The 21,417-nt window shown below is 42.0% G+C and overlaps 3 protein-coding genes across 3 annotated transcripts; 2 read left to right on the top strand and 1 right to left on the bottom strand.

Moving 5' to 3' along the window:
• Nucleotides 7,786-8,292, bottom strand: LOC8080250. The gene has a single exon (XM_002445990.1). It carries the CDS (start codon nucleotides 8,290-8,292, stop codon nucleotides 7,786-7,788), a length of 507 nt encoding a protein of 168 aa, XP_002446035.1.
• LOC8080249 (BTB/POZ and MATH domain-containing protein 1) lies at nucleotides 11,496-12,912 on the top strand. Its single transcript, XM_002447370.2, has one exon. The coding sequence runs from the start codon at nucleotides 11,657-11,659 to the stop codon at nucleotides 12,752-12,754; it is 1,098 nt and encodes a 365-aa protein (XP_002447415.1). The 5' UTR covers nucleotides 11,496-11,656; the 3' UTR covers nucleotides 12,755-12,912.
• On the top strand, nucleotides 20,666-21,139 carry LOC8065956. The gene has a single exon (XM_002447369.1). The coding sequence runs from the start codon at nucleotides 20,666-20,668 to the stop codon at nucleotides 21,137-21,139; it is 474 nt and encodes a 157-aa protein (XP_002447414.1).

Here is a 21,417-nt window from a genome sequence, read left to right as displayed (position 1 = left end):
TGTTGTTTGTCCATATGACGTCATTTAAAAAATTCAAATTTCAACATTTTAGAAATTCAAACGTAGTTTTCCATGACAATATGATTTTAAATCAAAAAGTTATCAACTACAAAGTTTCATAACTTTTCGGAATCTACAACTTTCATTCCAAAAGTTTCTCCATTTGAGGTTATTTACAAAATTTAAATTTTAAATTTGAGAAATTTAAACGTAGTTTTCCTTGATAAGATGATTTTAAATTAAAAAGTTATCAGCTAAAAAGTTTCATGATCTATAATTTTAAGTTTGACAATTTTATCATTTATTCATCCAACATAGTGATAGTAATATTGTTCAGATATGTAAATTTTGTAAACAATGTTACTACCACTATGTCGGATCAAGAAATAATCAAAATAAAAGTTATAGATCTTGATGAGTTCTACAACATTTATGTTCATGACTTTTTTAGCTGAAATCATTTAGTATTCTAAAATAACATTTGAAGTTATTGTTTATTTAAACTCAAAAATCAAGTATATAAAACAGTCACATGAAAAGATGGATAGTAAGAACAATATAATAAATTGATAGAACATGATTATCTAAGTTTTTAGGAAAAAAATATCAAATTTGAAGTTAGTATGGTAGAGAAAAACTAGTTACAAGTTTTAGCTAGAGATTAAAATTAAGGAGAAATCTGAGTTCTTCAACAATTTCAAAATTTGATTTCAAACAACATTTTGATGTAGTAAATAATTTCAAATGAAAAAGTTATAAAAAATAAAGTTTCATAACTTTTTAAGATATTTAACTTTTATTTTGGTCATTTCTCCATCCAAATCGTACAGAGTGGTCACTGCTACTGCCACACGAGCTGTGCACAATCGAGCGCTCCTTGTGCTGTGTCGTCATCCATGGAGTGTGCTTTCTTGCGGCAAGCCGGCATCAAGAGAGAGAGAGAGAGCGCGCGCGCTTTTGACCTACTTTTTTTTAGAAAACAGAAAAGGCCCGCAGAGGCCTCTGCTCAAAATTTATTAACATGTAACCAACGAGATTACAACCAAGTCCAAAAAAAGACCAGAGCAAAGCGACAAGAGGGATGGAGGGGGAGCAATTAGCTCACGAAACAAAGAAATAAACAAAGAAAATCAAAGCAAGTACACAAATTGCTCTATCCATGATTCTATAGCTGGAAAATAATTTTTCTTAGCCCTCCAAAGGAGTTGTTTGAAGTAGTTTTTTGAAAACTTCTAGCCCACGCAGACTCCTGACAGGAAAAAAAAAAAGAAGATTACATCATTCCAGACAGTCCAAATGCTCCAAACACATGATAATAATAACTTCCATTCCATGAAGAACCTATTGCCAAACTGCATTCTGAAAGTCTCAAATCTTTGCAAGAGGCCTGGAGAACTAATCACTGTCAGCCCATTAGGCGCCAACGTTCTCTGGCAAGGTTACACTCATGGTTCCTGACCTACTTCACTATTGCCAGCCATATAAGGCTCCTGACATCTTGGAGCATCTTGTTCATGACTTGTTCCGGTGTGACCAAGGTCCACAGATTTAAATAGGCTATAGTGCCACGAGAGAGAGAGAGAGAGAGCTCACACTAAGCTATTCGTATTTTTTGCTATGTCATTTATAACCACTATATTATGCTTTAGTGCCACTAAATTGCATATATCTATATAGCTTTAAAATAGTACTGCAATTTCAGGTTAGAGTGACAGTATAGGTATTATCTACTTATCTTTTAGTGCTAGGTTGGTATTTTGACAAACCGAACACTTGAATTTCACAAATCATGCTATGCCATATTAAATAAGGTCTCCAAGACTTCTACAGCCTTAGAAACATATTTATGTTCACCAAATTTCATGATTCTTATGTTTTTATGAATGAATTGCTTATATTTTTCATGGTTTTCTTAAAAACCGCTATCTACCATAGCTCTGGTATAGCTATGCTTTAGCTTTATATCTCTAAAAAAGAGGTTGCTATTTTCTATAGCCCACAATGTTAAACTTTGCTAGGATCTCTACGAGCACATATGTGGTGTTCACAACATTTTCCCCTATGCAGGGGAATGTCAGGGGTGGGGCATGCCCTCGAGGATCAGGTTGGTAAACTCCCCAATTCCCCATCCTACGCCCATCATGAAGCACTCTTGCTCCTAGCGATAACTTATGAGGTCCTTAGAGTTGTCATTTGAGGCGTCGCTTGAGGATGTGGTGGATTGAGTCGCCTCGAATCCAATCATCCTGATAAAGCACGTTTATCATGCAAAGTGAGCTCATGCATTCCTTGCATAAATAAGAGCTCAAAGGCGGTGACTGCATTAATACCTAATCTTGTAAGCATGACTAGGAAGGATGTGTTATAATTATATTGATGCCCTAGAGGTAGATAGGTTCCCCATATGAGCCTGCTAGACATAGCATGTACACATGTGCCGTCACCCCTCATCACCCAGGCTTAGGGCTAGGCTCAGGCTAAGGTCAAGGTCTCCACATTCCGTGGTGCCACCTCAGCATCGAGCCTAAACTTGCCAAAGCGATAAACAACGAAGTCCACGCTCTCAAAGCTAAGATTCTATCCTAGAGAGAATGTGATGCCGACAGAAAAGGCTCCACTTTTGAGCCTATGGGGTGACACCATAGCTCTAGCACTACCGGTTGTATAGCCACACACTTAGTTGTCAGCTGTTGGGCCTTGTGCTCCTGAGCAAAACTGAGTAACTCAGGCTATTTGGGTGTATATATATTTGGGACCCCATGTGTTCAAGACCCAATTACATAACTAAGAAACTTGTGAGATAATGTTTAGGGCCCATTTCTAGCCTCTAGAGGCTCTTTTGTAAATATACAAGCCTCACTAGAAAAAATTATGAAAACCTCCACTCCCACTTCCCCTATAAAAGGGAATGTGAGGCTTGCTTGTCACTCATTTAGCTTTCTTCCTTTCTCTCCACTATCTTATGTTTAATCACATACCAAATACTCCTAAGTAATACAACATTTAAAATTATATCCTAGTACTAAATAAATTATATAATAAAACCTGGTTTAAAGACCTATTTAAGTAATTATCCATATGTGGCATTAATTGTGTCGCTTTCATTAAACATCCGCATGTTGTCCTATTAAAACACTGTATTTCCAAAATGTCTATTGGTTTCTCATGCTATGTGTCTATATCCACTATTTCGTCCTATTTTATAAGTCAAAGTATAGAGCAGAAATTTCATTATTGTAATACAGATGAAATGGAACCTCGTAGAAGACCAAATATCTCTAGATCACCAACACACAGAGACGCAAAAACATGCAACAATAGTATCTACTCATATGCATCCTAATAAGTACTAGTGTACATTAGCTAGCTATGGTAATCTTTTTGCTTTTCATTCCTCTGCATCCTTACCCTACTATCTCTAAGAGAAAGGTACCACTATATCCAATGGCTAATTGTACTGGCTACGCATACATACTATGTCTAATGACACACATTGAATTTCTTATTAACACAAACAAATCAGTTAAAACTATGAGTTTACAATGAAAGAAAATTGATATGTTATTACACACACCTTTTGTGGAGTCATACGATTTTGGTTTGTGTCACTAGTGCATCAAGTCTGACTGATATGATGATGGACATAGAGGTGCTCTATATTTGTCTGATTTTGGTGATGTTCTTGTGCTGAAAAATATGGGACAAGAGAGTATCAAGATATATAGGAATTTTCTTCATGTACCATCAATCCTAGGAACTGTATTGTTTCTGATCATGGTGTAAAGTTTTAAAGTTGATGGCGTCCCTATTAGACTTGAGTACATATTATCACATAGATTGTCGTTATGTGCTTTATGAGTATGTTGTAGTGGGTTCGGCTACTTACATTCTCCTTTAACTCCTTTAAACGAAATAAAGTGGGTTGGGCTACTTACATTCTCCTTTAAACAAAATAAGTTTGCCATTATTTGGAGCCAATATTTTAGGTGCCTAGTTTAGTTAAATTATGTTGCAACATTTTCTATGCTTGATCAAGATAGTATCGAGGACCTAATGATGAATGTATTTAGAAAGTTTAGAACCTTGCTATATGTTAAGAATCAAAGAGATCACTATATTGGAGCAACATTTGGACTTGCACCTCCTATAGCAATAAATGTCATTTTAGTGGATAGTGCCTCTACCATCGCAGATAACTGAATGATGAAAGAATGAGTTGTATCAAAAAATAATAGGAAGTATAAAAAGCTTTATATCAATCTAGAATTATCACAGAGACTCTTAATTATTGCACATGGTAGATGCTTGGTTCATTTCTTCTTTTAGTAAGACATACAATGTGAAATGGGGACATCTCATGCTGCCATCACTGTGTAGCATATGTATTTATGCAGGAAATGGATGAGCTCATTTCGCCTTACAAACTCTCTTGTCAGGATCATTGGATTCGTAACCAAAAAATAGGATGCACCTGCCATGAGGGATGAAAACACATCAGATACAAATGAATATTAATGATATTAAATTTATTTTCACATGCCGGATAGGATAGGAATAGAGGCCAACATCATTAATATGCGATTTGAGTATTCAGATATAGACATAATATCGGATATTGAATATCCGAACTCAGATACGAATAGATATAAACCCTTCTACACAGATTCGATCTCAAATACTATCGGAAAATATCCATACTGTTTTAATCCATACCCATCATGACCAAGCGCGCTCTAAGAAGAAGCATGAGGAAGCGGGCGTGGAAGAGGTGGTATCTAAGGGACGACATTTGAAGATAACGCGAGTGGCTGATGTGTGGGTCTAGGAAGACTAGGAGAATGACGTGTGGGCCAAGGAGGAGTGTTGGCACTGCATGCCTTGAATAGTTGAGACCGGCTTGTAACAAACCTAACAAACATCAGATTTCTAAATCCTGAACTCTGAATAAACCTGTATCTTGCGAATTCCGGTCGTGTTCCCATCCAACTCTCCATTGTCCTTGCTAGATTTTCCCCTCCAATTCCATTCTAGTTACCAAGTTTGTGACAACACTAAGGCAGGTCTGTTCGTTTGGCTGAAAAGTCATATCTAAAAATATTGTTTGCTGATTTATAGTGAGAAAAAACACTGTTGAATGGCTGACAAATTCGTCAGATAAGCTCCACCGAACAAGATCAACCAAGCAAGATTGACCCCACTTAGGATAGCGTGCACTTGAGTGGGGTGATGGGCCATGGTGTTAGCTAGGAAGAACAAAAGAATATAGAGTGTGTTTGGTTCGTTTCCTAAACTAACATGACTAGTAAAACTAAGGCTATACCAAGCCTGTTCCTAGCAAGCTAAGATGGATTGTTTGGTTGTATTCGTTATCTAAGATTGTCTAGCAACTAGTATGTTTGGTTTGCTGGTTCGGCTTGAGTAGAGTCACCACTTCTATGTATAGTTAAGTTTACCACTATTCAGGACATTTATCGAACAGGTGGTGCGCAGGCGAAGGACAAAGGAAGCAGGATGAGCACGGTGGCAGGGCGTGCACGGCGAGCATCACGGTGAGCTCGGCAACACCTCCATGAAGCACGACAGCACCTCCTGTGAGCATCACGCTTGAAGACGGAGCACACATCGAAGACGGAGTACAACTCGGCTCGACCCATCGCCTCATGGGACCTTCCCCATTGCGGTCGTCCTCCTCGCACCACCACCATTGCACCTGCTTCGGCTCCCGACACCACCACCGCACTGGCTCCTCCGTCGCATGGGACCTCCGCCGCTGCCCGTCCCCGACACCACCCATGACACGCAAGAGGCGCAAGCAGCACGCCGCCGCCACCATCTATGTTCCGATCCCCTCCGCATGGATTCGCTGCCACGGAAGCGGAAGTGCGGCGCGCACGCCGCCTGCTCCCTGTCCGGATCCCGCCACGACGCGCCTGCCGCCGCCGGCAACCGCAAACGCACCTGCCGCGAGCCCAAGCCGCGGCCCGAGAAGAAGCTCCCCGCCCGCGCCCGCCTCCGCCTCTGCCTCTGCTGGGCTGCATCGACTCTGCCACGCGGATGGGGCAGGAGAAGCGGCTCGGGAGGTTCGCGGCGTTCGCTGGCTCGGGAGGTTCATGGCGGCGTTTGCGACGGCCGAGGCCGTGCGCTTGCCCAACGCCGAGGCCCTTGGCGTGCACTGGCTCGGGAGGTGACCGCAACGCTACCATGAGCCGGGCCAAGCTAGGCTAGGATTGAACAACCCATTTGGCCGTTGGAAGCTGTCCAGGCTCTAGCAATACGGAAGCCCATCCAGCCAGGTCTCAAGATGACTTTAGGCAACCAAACACACAAAAGCCGGCCTAGGTGAGGCGTGGTCAGGCTGCCAACCAAACACACCCATAAGAGGAAAAGGAGACAAAAAATAGACTGTGGTTCACGATAAAGAAGTATTTTTAAAAGACTTTCACTGCTACCAGAGGCGGAGCTTTCTATATGGCAAGGTGTGGCACTTGCCATACCTCAATTTTTCAGCAACTCTCGCTCCTAAATCATTTCATGTCATGAACGCTTTGAAGAGATCTCAATCTATTGCTCTAAATTGGTCTAAAGAAGAAGAATAGAACGTATGAACACATTTGTTGAGAGAGCTGAGCGGCCGGTACCACTAGCCGTCACCCTGGTCTGCGCTCCGCCTTCCTGTGCATCGTGCCTTGAGTTCAGCGGTACGTGACTATGTTAGGAGCTAATAGGCAACGACAGGAGCTACCCTGATAGCTCAAATCAAAATCCAATTCTATCAGCCGACTTAATGCAAAATTAATTAGAATTATCTTCTTAACATTTTCATCTATATATTATCATATGTTCTTCATATATTTCGTACTTGACGAATGGAAATCAATGCAATTTTGAAAAAAAAAATTTGAAACAAAATCAATACAATTTTCATTTATATGATATGATAATATGAACCAAAATTTAATTCAAATCATCTTAGGCTACCTATGTTATCTCTACTTTGCCACTTCGCCATACTTTAATTTAGTTCCTTCCTTCGCCACTGACTACTACAATATTTTTTAGGTGGTGTTGCACTTTTTTGATTGGAGGCGGGCATAATTTTTGCCTACCACCATTATTCTCTGATCGGCTGGCCCTCCGAGCAAGTGTCTTTGTTAATATTTAATGATGATAGTCGCCTTAACTTGACCGCCTCGGTGAATCTTTGATTAACCGTGGCAGTTGTCTTATAAAAACTACCTCTGTTAATATATTAATGGAGGTGGTCAACGTTGCGCAACCATATCTAGAAATGATTTATGTTTGGATTTAATCGTCTTAAGGTGTCCACCTTTATAAATTTATTTTCAGAGATGGGCACTCTATAAAGCCCGTTTCCAAAAAAGCCGAGGCCCAATAGACCCAGGTGTGGCGTGATAGCCATGCATCTTTGATATAAATATAGAAAGTTAGACTTTCTTCCTTCACTCTCCTCCGTAAGTCTGTCCTTCTCTCCATCTAACTCCTAGCAATAACAATCGACTCAGAGGAAACTAAATTTAAGGGACCCTGAATTTTAGCAAATTCCGTATTGTTACATTTGGCAGCTTTGTCTTTATACTATACATTATTGTGATCTGATACGCAGTCGATGAAAATACATCAGAGCCAGTTAGCACACATCAGGATCATAGAATAATGAACAAATCATTTCAGACCGAATCAAAATAGTAATTATTCACTCAAAAGTATCCACGCATACGCAAAATACAAAATTTGACAATGTAGAATGTACTACCATATATATAATTAACCTTTCGTCGTCACAAATGAAGAGGCAGAAAGTTCAAGACCGGTGCAGTTTACGCTTTGCGCAAAGGCACTGACAGGGAATGAGCGGACGATGGAATTCTCCAGGTGAAAGTTGAGCAGGTTACCGGCGCGGCTGACCTGGTTGAACCCACGCAACTCCAACTCTACTAGAATCTCGGCACCGGACAAGCGGCTGATGGATCCAGAATTGATGGTGCCGCTGACGCTGCTATCAAACCGGAATTTGATTTTCTTTTCAGGGAACTCGACAATGAAGTTGCACTCGCCGGGGAGGGTCACCTCGAAGGCGCCACCAGCGTTGAGCTCGTAGGACTCTATGCCGATCGGAAAAAGCCCCCGTGGCAAGTTGTTCTGAGCGAGGACATCATAAGCCGTCGTCACCGGATGTCGAGGCAATTCTTTGGAGGAGACGCCTTGGAGGATTGGAGCAGCCATGACCATCAGGGCAATGGCAACGAGCACATGCTGCTGGTAGTGGCACATGACTGCTATGTTTTTTTTTTTTTTTGGTGTGTCTCTTAGACTCTTATTAGCGTTGCGGAGATGCATGGTCGCTTCTTTGGATTTATATATAGTGGCACCACCCCATGCTGGCCGTAAGAATCAGGTTTTAATTGCATTTATTTTAGCATAACAGGAAGCCAATAAAACGATCATCAAATTAAGATGGAATTAATCCAAATATTCTGTCTTTTATTAGTTTCGCCCTGTTTAGTTCCCAAACTTTTTTCAAGATTTCCTGTCACATCGAATTTTTGGACACATACATAGAGCATTAAATTTAAATAAGAAAAAATAGTTAATTGCACAGTTTGCTTGTAATTTGCGACACGAATCTTTTGAGCCTAATTAATCTATGATTGAACAATAATTGTCAAATACAAACAAAAATACTATAGTAGCCAAACCCACCAACTAAACAAGGTCTAAATAAAAATCAAACTGAAGTTGAAAATGAATCTAGACATTTCGTTTACCATTTTTATACTCCCTCCAGTTGATAAGGAAAGTCGTTTTAACAAGGTGTTGAGTTTAAAAATATGAAAACCTTATGACACTACCGGATAGCAGGGGTTTGCCGAGTGCTTGGCGCACACGACAAAGCCTAAATTACACACGGTGAAGGCTTTGCCGTGTGTTGCTCACGGCAAAGAACACACGGCAAACTCTTTCACGGTAAACCCTATTTTTACTCACGGCCAAATTATGGACACACGGCGAAACTTTGCCGTGAGTCAATCTTGACACACGGCAAAGAAAAGATAACGAACGGCGGGAGACGGCCTAACGGCAGGGTTGAAAGTCTCAATGTTTGCCGTGTGCCAGGGTTGGGCACACGGCAAACCCCAACGAAAAAAATCTAAAGTCCTAAATTTTTTTGCGGCCCATGGAATTCGAACCCATGACCTCCCTCTCACGTTTTTTGCTCTTAGCCACTGCACCACACTCTGACTTGTTTATATTGCATTTCGGTTGCTCAAATATTATATCAAATTATGTGTAAATTGATAATTTGAGGTCCTAAATGATTTCAAATTAAAAAGTTGTCAACTACAAAGTTTCATAACTTTTTGGGATCTACAATTTTCATTTAGGGAGTTTATCCATCCGAGGTCGTTTACAAAATTTGAATTTCAAATTTGAGAAATTCAAACGTAGTTTTTGCATGACAAGATGATTCCAAAATAAAAAGTTGTCAACTACAAAGTTTCATAACTTTTTGAGATATACAAAGTTTATTTAGAGAGTTTTTCCATCTGAGGTTATTTTTAAAATTGAAAATTTAAAATTTTCAATTAAAATGCTGAAAATAATTAAGAAATAGTAAACAATTCCGAAAATTTTCTAAACTTGGACACGACACAACCTATATGGTGCAGTGCCTAAAGAAAAAGTTTTAAAATCAAATTCAAATATAAAAGTCAAATCTACTCCAACTCATGCTTCTTCACTCATATCTCTCTGTGGAACTTCTTCGAAGATTGTCTGGTTTCTATACATTATACATGACAACTTGTTCGAAATGTTTCCAAACTTTTTTATGGCCTCTATGTATGATAACATGATATATGTACAAGTTTCAGGATTTATGGAATAAAATAGCATTTATTAGAATTTTCGAAATGTACCGACGCACGTTCCGCGTCGTGTCTCCTAACCACGGCATTCAAAAGTCATTTCCGTTTCAAATGTGTGTTCTCAGACAGGGTTGGGTAACATGAATATCATTTTTTTTTTGATATTTTTTTCCAACTATTTCACTGACTCGTAGTTCAAATTTGAACGTAACCGAAAAAATAAAAATAAATAATGTTAATTGCAAAAATATAGCAAACATGTTTCAAATTTTATGAAATTTGAGTATGGAGTTACAAATGGTGAATGTGTAGAGAAGAAAAAATTTAGAGGGCAAAAACTAAAAAAAAGATAAATTGTTTGCCGTGTGTCGCACCCCTGGCACACGGCAAAGTTTGTGTTTGCCGTGTGCCAGCCTCAAGCACACGGCAAACCCAGGCTTTGCCGTGTGCCTAACGGCCGCACACGACAAACGTTGACGGCTGGAGGTGGACGTTAGCGTGGGTTAGCTTTTGCCGTGTGCCCTGTTTTTGCCGTGTGTTGCTCACGGTAAAAATTTGAGTTCGCCGTGTGCATGGTGTTTGCCGTGTGTAACACACGGCAAAGGATAGATATACCGTGTGCCTAGCGTTTGCCGTGTGCTTAGATTAGACACACGGCAAACTCGACTTTTGCCGTGTGTTGCTCACGGCAAACGGGTGGACACACGGCAAAGGCCGGCTCTCCGGTAGTGTGAATAGATTTGTCTTAAAAATTTTAAATTTTAGTGTTTAATTTTTATTATTTGGCTGGTTTTTTTTTGTAAATATAAAGTATTGCTACAAATTCTTTTTTATAGTAGTGATCAGGACATTCGGATATATCGGAACAGATATCCGACATATGGATACCGTACATCCTGTATCCGTATTTGATATCGGGCATAGTATGCTAGATGATATCTAACAGATACCGTACATTTTTGTATCTGTATTTGATATTCGACATAGTATTCAAATCCGTATTTGCTATTTGGATATCTGTATTTGCTATTTGGACGTTTTTTTTTTTGCGAGTGTGGATAATCCAGAAATATCTGTTTTATTTTCATGTGCACCAACGTTCTGCCGTTGAATTTCTAGTGGAAGATGGAATTCATGTTCGAGGCTTCGATTTGTTTAAGGCGTGAATATGGACTAGCACAAGCCCGGGTAATATAATCATTGTTGAACTGCGATCCAGAGTCATGATAGTGCGTATGAAATATGGAGACGATAAATTTATGTTGTTTACTGTTTTGTTACGTGAGAAAAATACTACTGACAGACTAATAGATTCGCCAAATAATCTCAACTGAAGAGACTGTTTAATGTATCTTTCACAACAGGCTCTATGGTTGAGACGTTAAAAAAAAGGCAAGAACAAAAAACTAGAATGACAAATCAGCCTATAAAATGAGTTGTGGAAATTAAACAAGAACCATTAATTAAAGTAGAGGACACATCGAAAGAAGAATCCATCGATGAAAGGACCCGCCGAAAGTAGATAAAGCTTACGACAAATTCTGCAAGATAGTGCAGGACCTACTCGAAAGGAATGCTTGCATAGAAAGGATTCCAGTATTCCACTGACTGATGACTCATCTCCTTCCCGGCCCTTTCGATTTCCGGTCGTCGTCTCCACACAAAATTCTGCAAGAGTAGTGCAGGCAGGACCTATTACTCGAAAGGAAAGTTGCTCCGCTAGCTCCCTCCCAGAACTCTCTTCCAGTCACCGATACACACACTAGCCCATGTCGTCCACCGCTGGCCGTAGCAAGCCGTCGGGATCCGCTTCAGCGATCGTCGCCGACGTCGCAAGCGGGTACCACATCCTCAAGGTCAGCGGCTACTCGCGCACCAAGGGGACTCCGACGGGGGAGCTGATCAAGTCTCACCCCTTCACGGTGGGTGGTCACCGCTGGTGCATCCAATATTATCCCAACGGAGACTCCTCCGAGTGTGCAGATTACATCTCCCTTTATCTTTGCCTTGATGAAAGTGTCACCGACGCCGCGGTGAAGGCACAATTTAAGTTCCATTTCATCGACGATGTGGAGGAGGAGGACCAAACACAGGCGTTGACAACAGTATCCGTGAGAAGCTTCGAGAGCAACCAAAGCTGGGGCCATCGAAGGTTCATCAAAAGGGAGGATTTGGAGAAATCCAAGCATCTCAAGGATGATTCTTTCGTGGTCCGCTGCGACATTGCCATCGCCAACGAGTTGCGCACCGAGGAGGTGGCCATGGCCGAAGCTCCTACCACGACCTTCGTGTCCGTGCCCTCATCTGACTTGCATCAACACCTTGGCGATCTCCTCCAGACAGAGAAGGGTGCCGACGTGGTGTTCGAGGTCAGCGGCGAGACGTTCAAGGCGCACAGGTGCGTGCTCGCAGCAAGGTCACCGGTCTTCAGCGCAGAGCTCCTCGGCCAGATGAAGGAGAGCGACACCACCACCGCAGGCGTCGTCGTCGGCATAGACGAGATGGAGGCACACGTCTTCAAGGCGTTGCTCTCCTTCATTTACACCGACTCGTTGCCGGCAGAGATGTTCATGGAAGATCAAACTGCCATGTCCCAGCATCTGCTTGTCGCTGCGGACAGGTATGGCTTGGAGAGGCTCAAGCTCATCTGCGAGCACAAACTCTGCAGTTGCATAGAGGCGACCACTTTGGCAACTATCTTGGTGTTAGCAGAGCAGCACCACTGCCACGGGCTCAAGAAGGCGTGCTTCAGCTTTCTCAGCTCTCCGACAAATCTTGCTGCTGTCCTTGCAAGCGATGGCTTCGAACATCTGAATACAAGCTGCCCTGCTGTTATAAAGGAGTTGATTGCCAAGCTTGGTACCTAAATCAATTTTTGGTACTTAATTTTCAGAAATCGTCCTAATAAGTAGTCACTGTATTCCAGACTTCTGTTATTGTTTAATCTTGCAATTGTCTACTATTCTGGGTACTGTGTATAGTATCTGCAAATTAAATACAGTTTCGCTTTTATTTTATCCCTGCAGTTATGTTGTGCCATTGCATCTCTAGCTACATAGGTCTACCAACTGATGTTGAATAACTCTGTTATTGCTGCTCTGAACGCAAGATATCTGTTTCACAATCACAAGGAAAACCCAAAATACCGATCCAAAAGATATATATGCTTCAATGTTTTGATGTCAGTTCAATGCACATCATGCATCTACTACGTATTACTCCCTCCGTCCCTGAAAGCTGCAATTTCTAGAGTTGTCTTAAGTCAAACTTTTAAAACTTTGACCAAATTTATAGAAAAAACACTAAGATTTATAGTATCAAATTAATACCATTAGATTTATCATTGAATATATTTTCATAAGGTACTTATTTTATGAAATACATATTGATGCTCTTTTCTATAAAGTTGGTCAAAGTTAAACAAGTTTGACTGGCACGGATTCTAGGAATTGAAGCTTTCAGGGAGAGAGGGAGTAAGCTACTACTAGTACTTTGTCATTTTTGCTTTATTTCAACACATTTCTGTGCTCTCAGGTCTCTTGGTTTGAACTAATTTATGAGGTCCTCCACACTGTGGTAATGCTCTCAGGCCTGGAGTATTGGCTATTGAGCACCCAATCCGCTGCAGGGTGAGAAATTTGCAGCATCGAAGTCAGCTAGGCCTTGTTTAGTTGGTGAAAAAATTGTAAAATGTTACTATAGCATTTTTTTTTGTATTTGACAATTGTTGTTTAAACATGAACTAGATTAAAAAAATCGTGACGCAAATTACAAACGAACTATGTAATTAGTTATTTTCTTTATGTATATTTAATACTCCATACAAGTGCCGATGTAACATGAAATCTTGACCATTTTCCAAAATGGTTTAGGAACTAAACATGGCCCTATAATTGTAGGGACCCACATCAAATAAAATAGCCATCGGCTACCGTTCATTCGCTCGAGGAAAAATTCCCCCTATCTCTCGTACATGCTGCTCAACCGAATCCTAACTCGGGCTTTGTTTAGTTCCACCTAAAATTCAAAATTTTTTCAAGATTCTCTATCACATCGAATATTGCGGTATATGCATGAAGCATTAAATATAGATAAAAAATAACTAAGTGTACAATTTGTCCGTAATTTGCAAGACGAATTTTTTAAGTCTAATTAGTCCATGGTTGGATAATAATTGTTAAATACAAATAAAGTACTATAATATTCAAATCCAAAAGATTTTGGATCTAAACAAGACCCGATCTCTCTGGTCCCAATAAAATCAATCTTCTCTTCGCAGATCTTGCATCACCAGTTATGTTTGGTGTGGAAGGAAGGGAAAGCTAGCAACTTTGGCGGCAGGCTGCACCAAGAGAAGGCGACAATACTAGAGGCCGTGGCTTTGCCGAGTGCTTACAAAGGCTTTGCTAAGTGTATCACTCGCAAAGTCCGCTCGTCAAAATATAAAAAAGTTTTGCCAAATGCTTAGGGCGACACTTGGGCCTCGTTTAAATGTGAAAACTTTTTGGATTCACTTTCGTAGACTAACTAGGATCAAAAGATTCGTCTCACGATTTACATCTAAACTGTGTAATTAGTTTTTGTTTTCATCTATATTATGCTTCATGTATGTATCGCAAAATTCGATATGACGGAAAATCTTGAAAATTTTTTGTTTTTGGGGGTGAACTAAACAAGGCCTTGGCAAAATATTTTCGGTCGTTACGGCGCTGGGCGTTAATAGTTACTTTGCCGAGTGCCGGTCCGATACTCGGCATTTTTTTAAACTTTGCCGAGTGCCGCCAACCTGGCACTCAACTTTTTTTTAAAAAAAAACTTTGTCGAGTACACCTGCATCACGCACTTGGCAAAATTGTTTTTTATTATTTTTTTTAAAAAAAGTCTTTGTCGAGTGCGCCTGCCCAGACACTCGATAAAGTTTATTTTATTTTTTTTAAATTCTTTGCCAAGTGCCATGTCTAGGTACTTGGCAAAGAATTTCTGAATTTATTTTAAAGAATATTTTGCCGTGTGCCTTGCCCCTGACACTTGGCAAAGACCCTGAGAATTTCAATTTTTTTATTTTCGTCACAACTATATCACCAACATGCATTATATATCGCAAGCACATGCATATTTCATAAATCTATTGGAAATCCATCACAAATCCACCAAAGTTCAACATCATAATTTTATTATTACAAGTTCAACATCACAAAGTTCAACATCCATACTATGACGGCGGAGACTGCAGCTGTGGCTACCCGGACTGCGGTGAAGGACCGGACTGCGGCGAAGGGGTTGATGTGATCAGCCGCTGGTGACACGGTAGCGGAATTGTTTGAACCCGCTGATGGAGGCTGCACAGAAGAGAAGAGATTGCATGTGTTAGACTCAAAATTAAAAATCTCGGCAGCATGCAGGGGAGGTTTCCAACCCGCAAAAGACAACGACATCGAGGCCGACAATCCCAACGGTACGAAGGCCGAAAATCACAATAGCACAAAGACCGACAATCCCAACGACACGAACGCATTAAACTTTCATACTGACAGGAATATATTCCTATTACGTTCCCAACGCTGTGAATGCCATAGTGATTACTTCTTTCCCATCCCCATCCCCGTAGACTCGATGTCCTCGTAAACATCTCACAAAATCAACAAATCAAATAAAAAGGCCATCAACTTATCATCAAAAGATATCAAAATGTAAAATGATATTCATAACAACTCAAGTATATTGCATATATATGAAATAATACATCCGTACAAATGCGTTATTCATTAAAGTAGTATATCCACACAACAAATTGCATAGCCACAACAGAAGAGTGCATCCCTGCTGGGCCGGTACGCAAGGAACCCGGACAGGGACATGGTTCCCCATCCTTTGTCCACAATAGATCCAACAAGGCCTATTTCATCCTAGAGTCAATCCCCATAACAACTAAAATGACCATTGTGCTGAGGAGTTTCCTGCTATGATTGGGGGTCGGGACAACATTGGAATAAAGCCCATATCTTGAAAAGGATTTATGGAGACATGCCATTTTTGGTGGTGGGCCTCCTAAAAGTCTTGTCACAAGAAGTATAAATTGAGGCCCAGCAAAGCCCATATCCAATCCATCTATCAGGCCTGTATATATAACATAACAGCAGCAGGAGCATCTACTCACTTCTCCGGTTGTCTTCCCCAGCAGCGGCACCCTCCACCCCCCTCCAATTCAGATCTGACGGTAGGAGGCCATGCCCTGCACTGCCTGCCGGTGGGAGGTCGGGCCCCAAACTCAGGCGATGGGAGGCATGGCAAGGAGGGCATCGTCGCTAGGGGATCCAAGCATTGATGGCTTGTATGGGCTCAGCGGCTTGCCCATGGGTTTTTCTTTTTTTGTTTTTTACGATTGATTTTCATAGATAGGCAATGTATCCACCTGTAAAAGCATTGACTTTCATAGATGGGCGCAGTGTCTGCCTTCTCAAACATCGATTAACACACCCCTTATCCAAGGCAGACACAGTGCCCGCCTCTAGAAACATATTTTGACTGCCTAGGTTAAGTTTTGTGTATTTGTGGCTCTGTGGCATGATTTCTATGATGGTGGACTTGGTCCCCATCTCATGCATCAATTGTTTTTGAGTTGCAATGGATCACATCCAAAAATTGTTCCCTAGAATTTATAATTTGCAACTAATCTCCAACATTTATATGGTACAATTTTGGTAGGGACCCAAGAGTAACTTTGACATGTGAACAAGCAAACAGTCCATGGCTCATTACATCTGAGCATGGACATCCATGAATCATGAAGGGTGGAGTCACATGTGCGAGGAGTGGCTGAAGGGTCGATATTGCAGACTAGAAAGGGGTGAATGGTCCTTTCTAAATAGTTAACACGCTGGCTAACCGAAACAAGTGCGGAATTAAAACTATTAGTCTAACTAAGACTACACCCATGTATCTATGTTTAGTAGCACGTTGTAAAAGATCCTAACAAGCAAACAAGGTGCCACCTTAGCAAGAGCTCACCTAACCAATTATAGAAGCAAGGTCACACAAACCTATGCCACTAGTACTTTGCACACCAGGGGAGCTCCTACACAACTAGTAAGTAAAAGCACAAAGCTCCTAAGCTCACTAACAATGCTCAATAACAAGGCTACACAAGCCAAATTATAGAGCACAAACTACTTTGCTACACAAACTAAGCAATATGACTAACATGGCTACTAAAACCAAATTAGGAACGCATGGGAGCTACTTCTATGCTACACAAGCAAGAAACTTAGCAAGCTACACAAGCTAACTAGTTACAAGAGCAACTACACAAGCACAAGTATATAGAATGTAAATACAAGCTTGTGTATGATGAATGCAAACCACCGAGAAGAGTAGACAATGTTAACACATTGATTTTTTACCGAGGTTCACTTGGTTGCCACCAAGCTAAGTCCTGGTTGAGACAAGCTCCAAGATTGCCGCTAGTCCTCTTGCTAGTGGTGACCCATAAGTCACACTCTCCCACATGGAGTACTTACCATAAGCTCTAGCATTTGAGCCGGCCGAACCACTTGTTGCTCTCTGCGTCTCGCTCTATGTAGGCATAGATTACACTGATAAGGGATGTTGGCATAGATTATGCTAACAAGGGAATGGGGACCTCTGCATGGGGGGTGGCATAGTCAGAGATCGAGCGGGTGAGTCCTCCTGCTTGGTGCGGCGAGGAGGTTTTAGCATACAAAATAGGTAGGAAGTCAGACGCTCTTGCAAGATCATAAAAGTATTCACCTACTTCCTCATGGGGCATTTACAACCCCCTTATATAGGGCACACTTTATTGACTATCGGATTATTACAACAACACCCGTGGAAGAATATCCTAGCATATTCCCTTGCCGGGGCTATCTCACCTAGGGCTACCTGCATAATTCTCCTTTCCAAGTGTATTGAGTTAAGATGGACCAAAGTTCTAGCCCATCTACGGCCCAAGTTCAAGTGTTTCGATGCATCTTGGTCTGCGAAGTACCCTACTCCGTCAACCGGGTTGTTGGCATCTCGTGGGACCTCTAGATTTCACCGGGCGGAGGTCCTAGGATAAGCTTTGTGGGACCTTCGCCGTAGCCATCCTCCCTAGAACCTGTAGTTCCAATCATCCAATCATGTTAGTTGCGTTACAGCTCAATACCTTCACCATCGACCGTGCAGAGGTTCGGTAATGCTAGAGGTCGCATACACCCATAGGTGGTCACTAGGGCAGGTTCCCGTCAAAGGGAGCAAGACCATCGCCCACCGTATTATGCTGGTGACCGGTGGTGGGAGAGCAATGTCCCAACACTCTACTAGATTTGATCTTCCCGATCCCCACAGGGTGAGCACTGTACCCTCACAAATCCTCCTTTGAAGCACCGCACAATCTTCTCGCGTGCTTCAACGGAGGCACAAGCCACCAAGTGAGTTAAAGGCTTCTCAATGCCACTTGATGCGATCTCTCAATGCAACACACTAGCTTACGACACGAACACCTAGTAATAAGTACCACCAGCTTGCGACATGGACACCTAGTGCCACTCGATGCAATCTCTCAATGCAACACACTAGGAATCAATCACTCACAATAGATTTACAATCAAGCAAGCACAAGTGAGTTAAAGGCTTCTCAAACCAAGCACACACTAGGGCAACACATTCCCAAGGTGCTCAATCTCTGCCAAGTCCGAGTTTCACCTCTATTTATAGCCCTCACGGCTGAAAAACCATTGTCCCCCTTCACTGGGCGAAACTCGCGTCGACCGGACGCGTAGGTGCAACCGACCAAACGCACCCTGCCAGCGTCTGGTGTCAAATACGTGCCATGTGTCCCTTTGCGTTTAACGTCATGCGTTAGATCTTTACGGTCAAGTTCACACCAGACTCAATTCACAAGTTCATCAGATGCAGACCCTTAGACGCTACTCAGAGCGCTCCGAAAGTGTGAACTCTACGACCGGACACTCCGGTGCCTAGTGACTAGACATAGCCTAGTGTCCGATGCTACACTGCATGCCAGACTCGCACCATGTCAGCCTAACCGGACGGTGAACAGTGTTCAACTAGCATCCGATCAGCTGCGTCAGATGCTGCCAGAAAGTGACCGGACGCGTGGGTCCCTGCATCCGGTGCAAAACCCTGAGAGCGCACGCCAGCTAGAACTGACCGGACGCACCTTGCGTCCGGCGCTCTCGGCACCAGCATCCGGTGAGCGTTTCTCACAGAAGCACTCCCACGACTTCGCCATCTTCTCAAATCCGCCTCTGACGTAGTGGAAAATACGCATTTTATTTTCACAAAATGCCTGATTGTGTATTAGCTTGGCCAACCCATCTCTATTCCTCAAACTCCTGTTGACACCGTTTTTGGACACGTATCCAGGATCGGTAGAGTGTAGGTCGGCAAGATGCGGTGGCAGTACTTGGTCTGCGGGAGAAGCTGTCGATGAGGATGGTTGCCGATGAAGGGATAGCCGAATATGACTAAGTTCATAGGTGGTGATGTGTTTGTGCCGATGGTCGGTGTTAGCTTGTGCCGATAGCTGTGATAAGGAGGTCTGCCAATGATGCGGAAGAAAAGCCTGAAGGTTGCCAATTGGCTAGTGGAGGTATCCTAGTTTGTCACGGAAGGATAGTTTTATATTTTCCTTAGTTATTTAAATCGTTTTGTACACGGATTCTGTTTAAATTTGGAATTCGAGTTCTAGTCGTGTCTGGTTGTAGCTCTTTGAGCAAGGTATAAATGTAGACCCTAGGGCATTGTAATGAGACATCTATCAATCAATCAAACACAAGTTTTTACTCATATTCCAGTACCTACGTTTTCGACGACTTCGTCATACTTTTTCCTTTTCATTACGAGTTCTTAGGAATTCGTCGACTTAAGCTCGACGTGTTCTCAAGTTCCGGGTGAATACCTCTTGGCCGTGGCATCCGGACGCATCGCTGTTGTCGGGACCAAAGTATTCGAGTTACCACCTTTGCCGATAGTAAGGTCAAATCGGCTGACACGCCTTAACGTTTAAATCAGGTATTAGCCCTTTGTGTTTGCAGATCAGCTTTTGCATCAACAACTCCACCTCCTTTGCAAATGTGCTAACAACACCAAGTATACACCACCATGTGCATATGTGTTAGCTTTTTCACAAACATTTTTCCAAAAGTATTAGCCTCTCAACTTGAATAAGCATGTTGTAGCTGAAAATTTCACTATATAAAAAGCTTCCAATGTTTATACGAAACATCGACAAGGTAATGAAATACATATGTTTTAGCGCATTTGGGTAAACATTAAAGTCCCATAAGCATCAATATTCTCCTATAAACATTGGAATTTCTCTATCAAATGTCAATCGATGTTTGAATGGAAAAGTTAATTAAAAAATAAATGCTAATTAAAGGTTTTTTTACTGGGTTGGTCGGGCTCCATTATTTGTATAAAAAAGGTAGAGGTAATGTCTCGATTCATCTTCCACTTTGATTTTCATTTAATTGGATTGCTCTGGGTCCATGCAGGAAGAATAACTTAATGGATAACAGAATATTTTGATTAATTCCCATTCAGTTTCAGGATCGTTTTATTGGCTGCCTGTCATGCAAAATAAATGTAATTAACAACAGATTCTAACGGTGCCGGATGTTGCGACTATATAAATTGGAGGGAGACGCTGTAGCTTTCCACAGTCATTTTTGCAGCCAGCCTAGTAGATAGACTACACTTGTGCTTATACACCGCATCCACAAGGCTAAGACACAAAGAAAAACACAGCAGTCATGTGCCACCACCAGGAGCTTGTCCTCGTTGCAGTTGCCCTCATGGCTGCTTCCATCCTGCAAGCCGTCTCCTCCACAGCAACCAACTCGGCAAACTTGACCGGGGACGATGCAGCAAGAACAGCCTATGATGTCCTGGAGCAAAACAACTTGCCAAGGGGTCTTCTACCACTCGGTGTGAAGTCTTATGTGCTCCGTCCTGGTGGCGCTTTTCAGGTGACGCTCCCCGGCGAGTGCAGCTTTGCTGTCACGGTCGCTGGAAAGCAATTCAAGTTTCGCTTTGAGGGCAGCGTCAGCGGCACCATCAAGTCCGGGTCCATCAGCCGTGTGTCTGGCGTGAGTATTCAGGTGGAGTTTGCGTGGCTTGGGATCAACCAGGTCAGCCGTGCTGGTGATCAGCTCAACATTCAGCTCGAGAAGTCTACCCAGTCATTCCCTGTCAGCGCCTTTGCCCAGAGCGCACGATGCAGCTGAGGCAACGACCAATTCGTAGCCTCTTATGGTTCATTATTGTAAGGTACATTATTGTCAAAGTTTTGTATTCCTAATGTACTCGGTATTTTGAAATGAATAATATATAATTTGACCAATTCGTAGCAGAAGTTTTATATTCTTAATAGTTCTGTTTAGCGACTGACTATCCGACTCAGTTTCCGCAAAATGGCTGCAGACCATCCAACGTAAAGGTAAAATACTTATAGCCACGGATCATCCATCAAAATATAGCGACTGAGGGTCTGAGTAAGATCTTC

Source organism: Sorghum bicolor, chromosome 6 (genome assembly GCF_000003195.3).
Source record: "Sorghum bicolor cultivar BTx623 chromosome 6, Sorghum_bicolor_NCBIv3, whole genome shotgun sequence".
NCBI lineage: Eukaryota > Viridiplantae > Streptophyta > Magnoliopsida > Poales > Poaceae > Sorghum > Sorghum bicolor.
The sequence above is the reverse complement of the archived record's forward strand: the minus strand, read 5'-3'. Positions and strand labels throughout refer to the sequence as shown.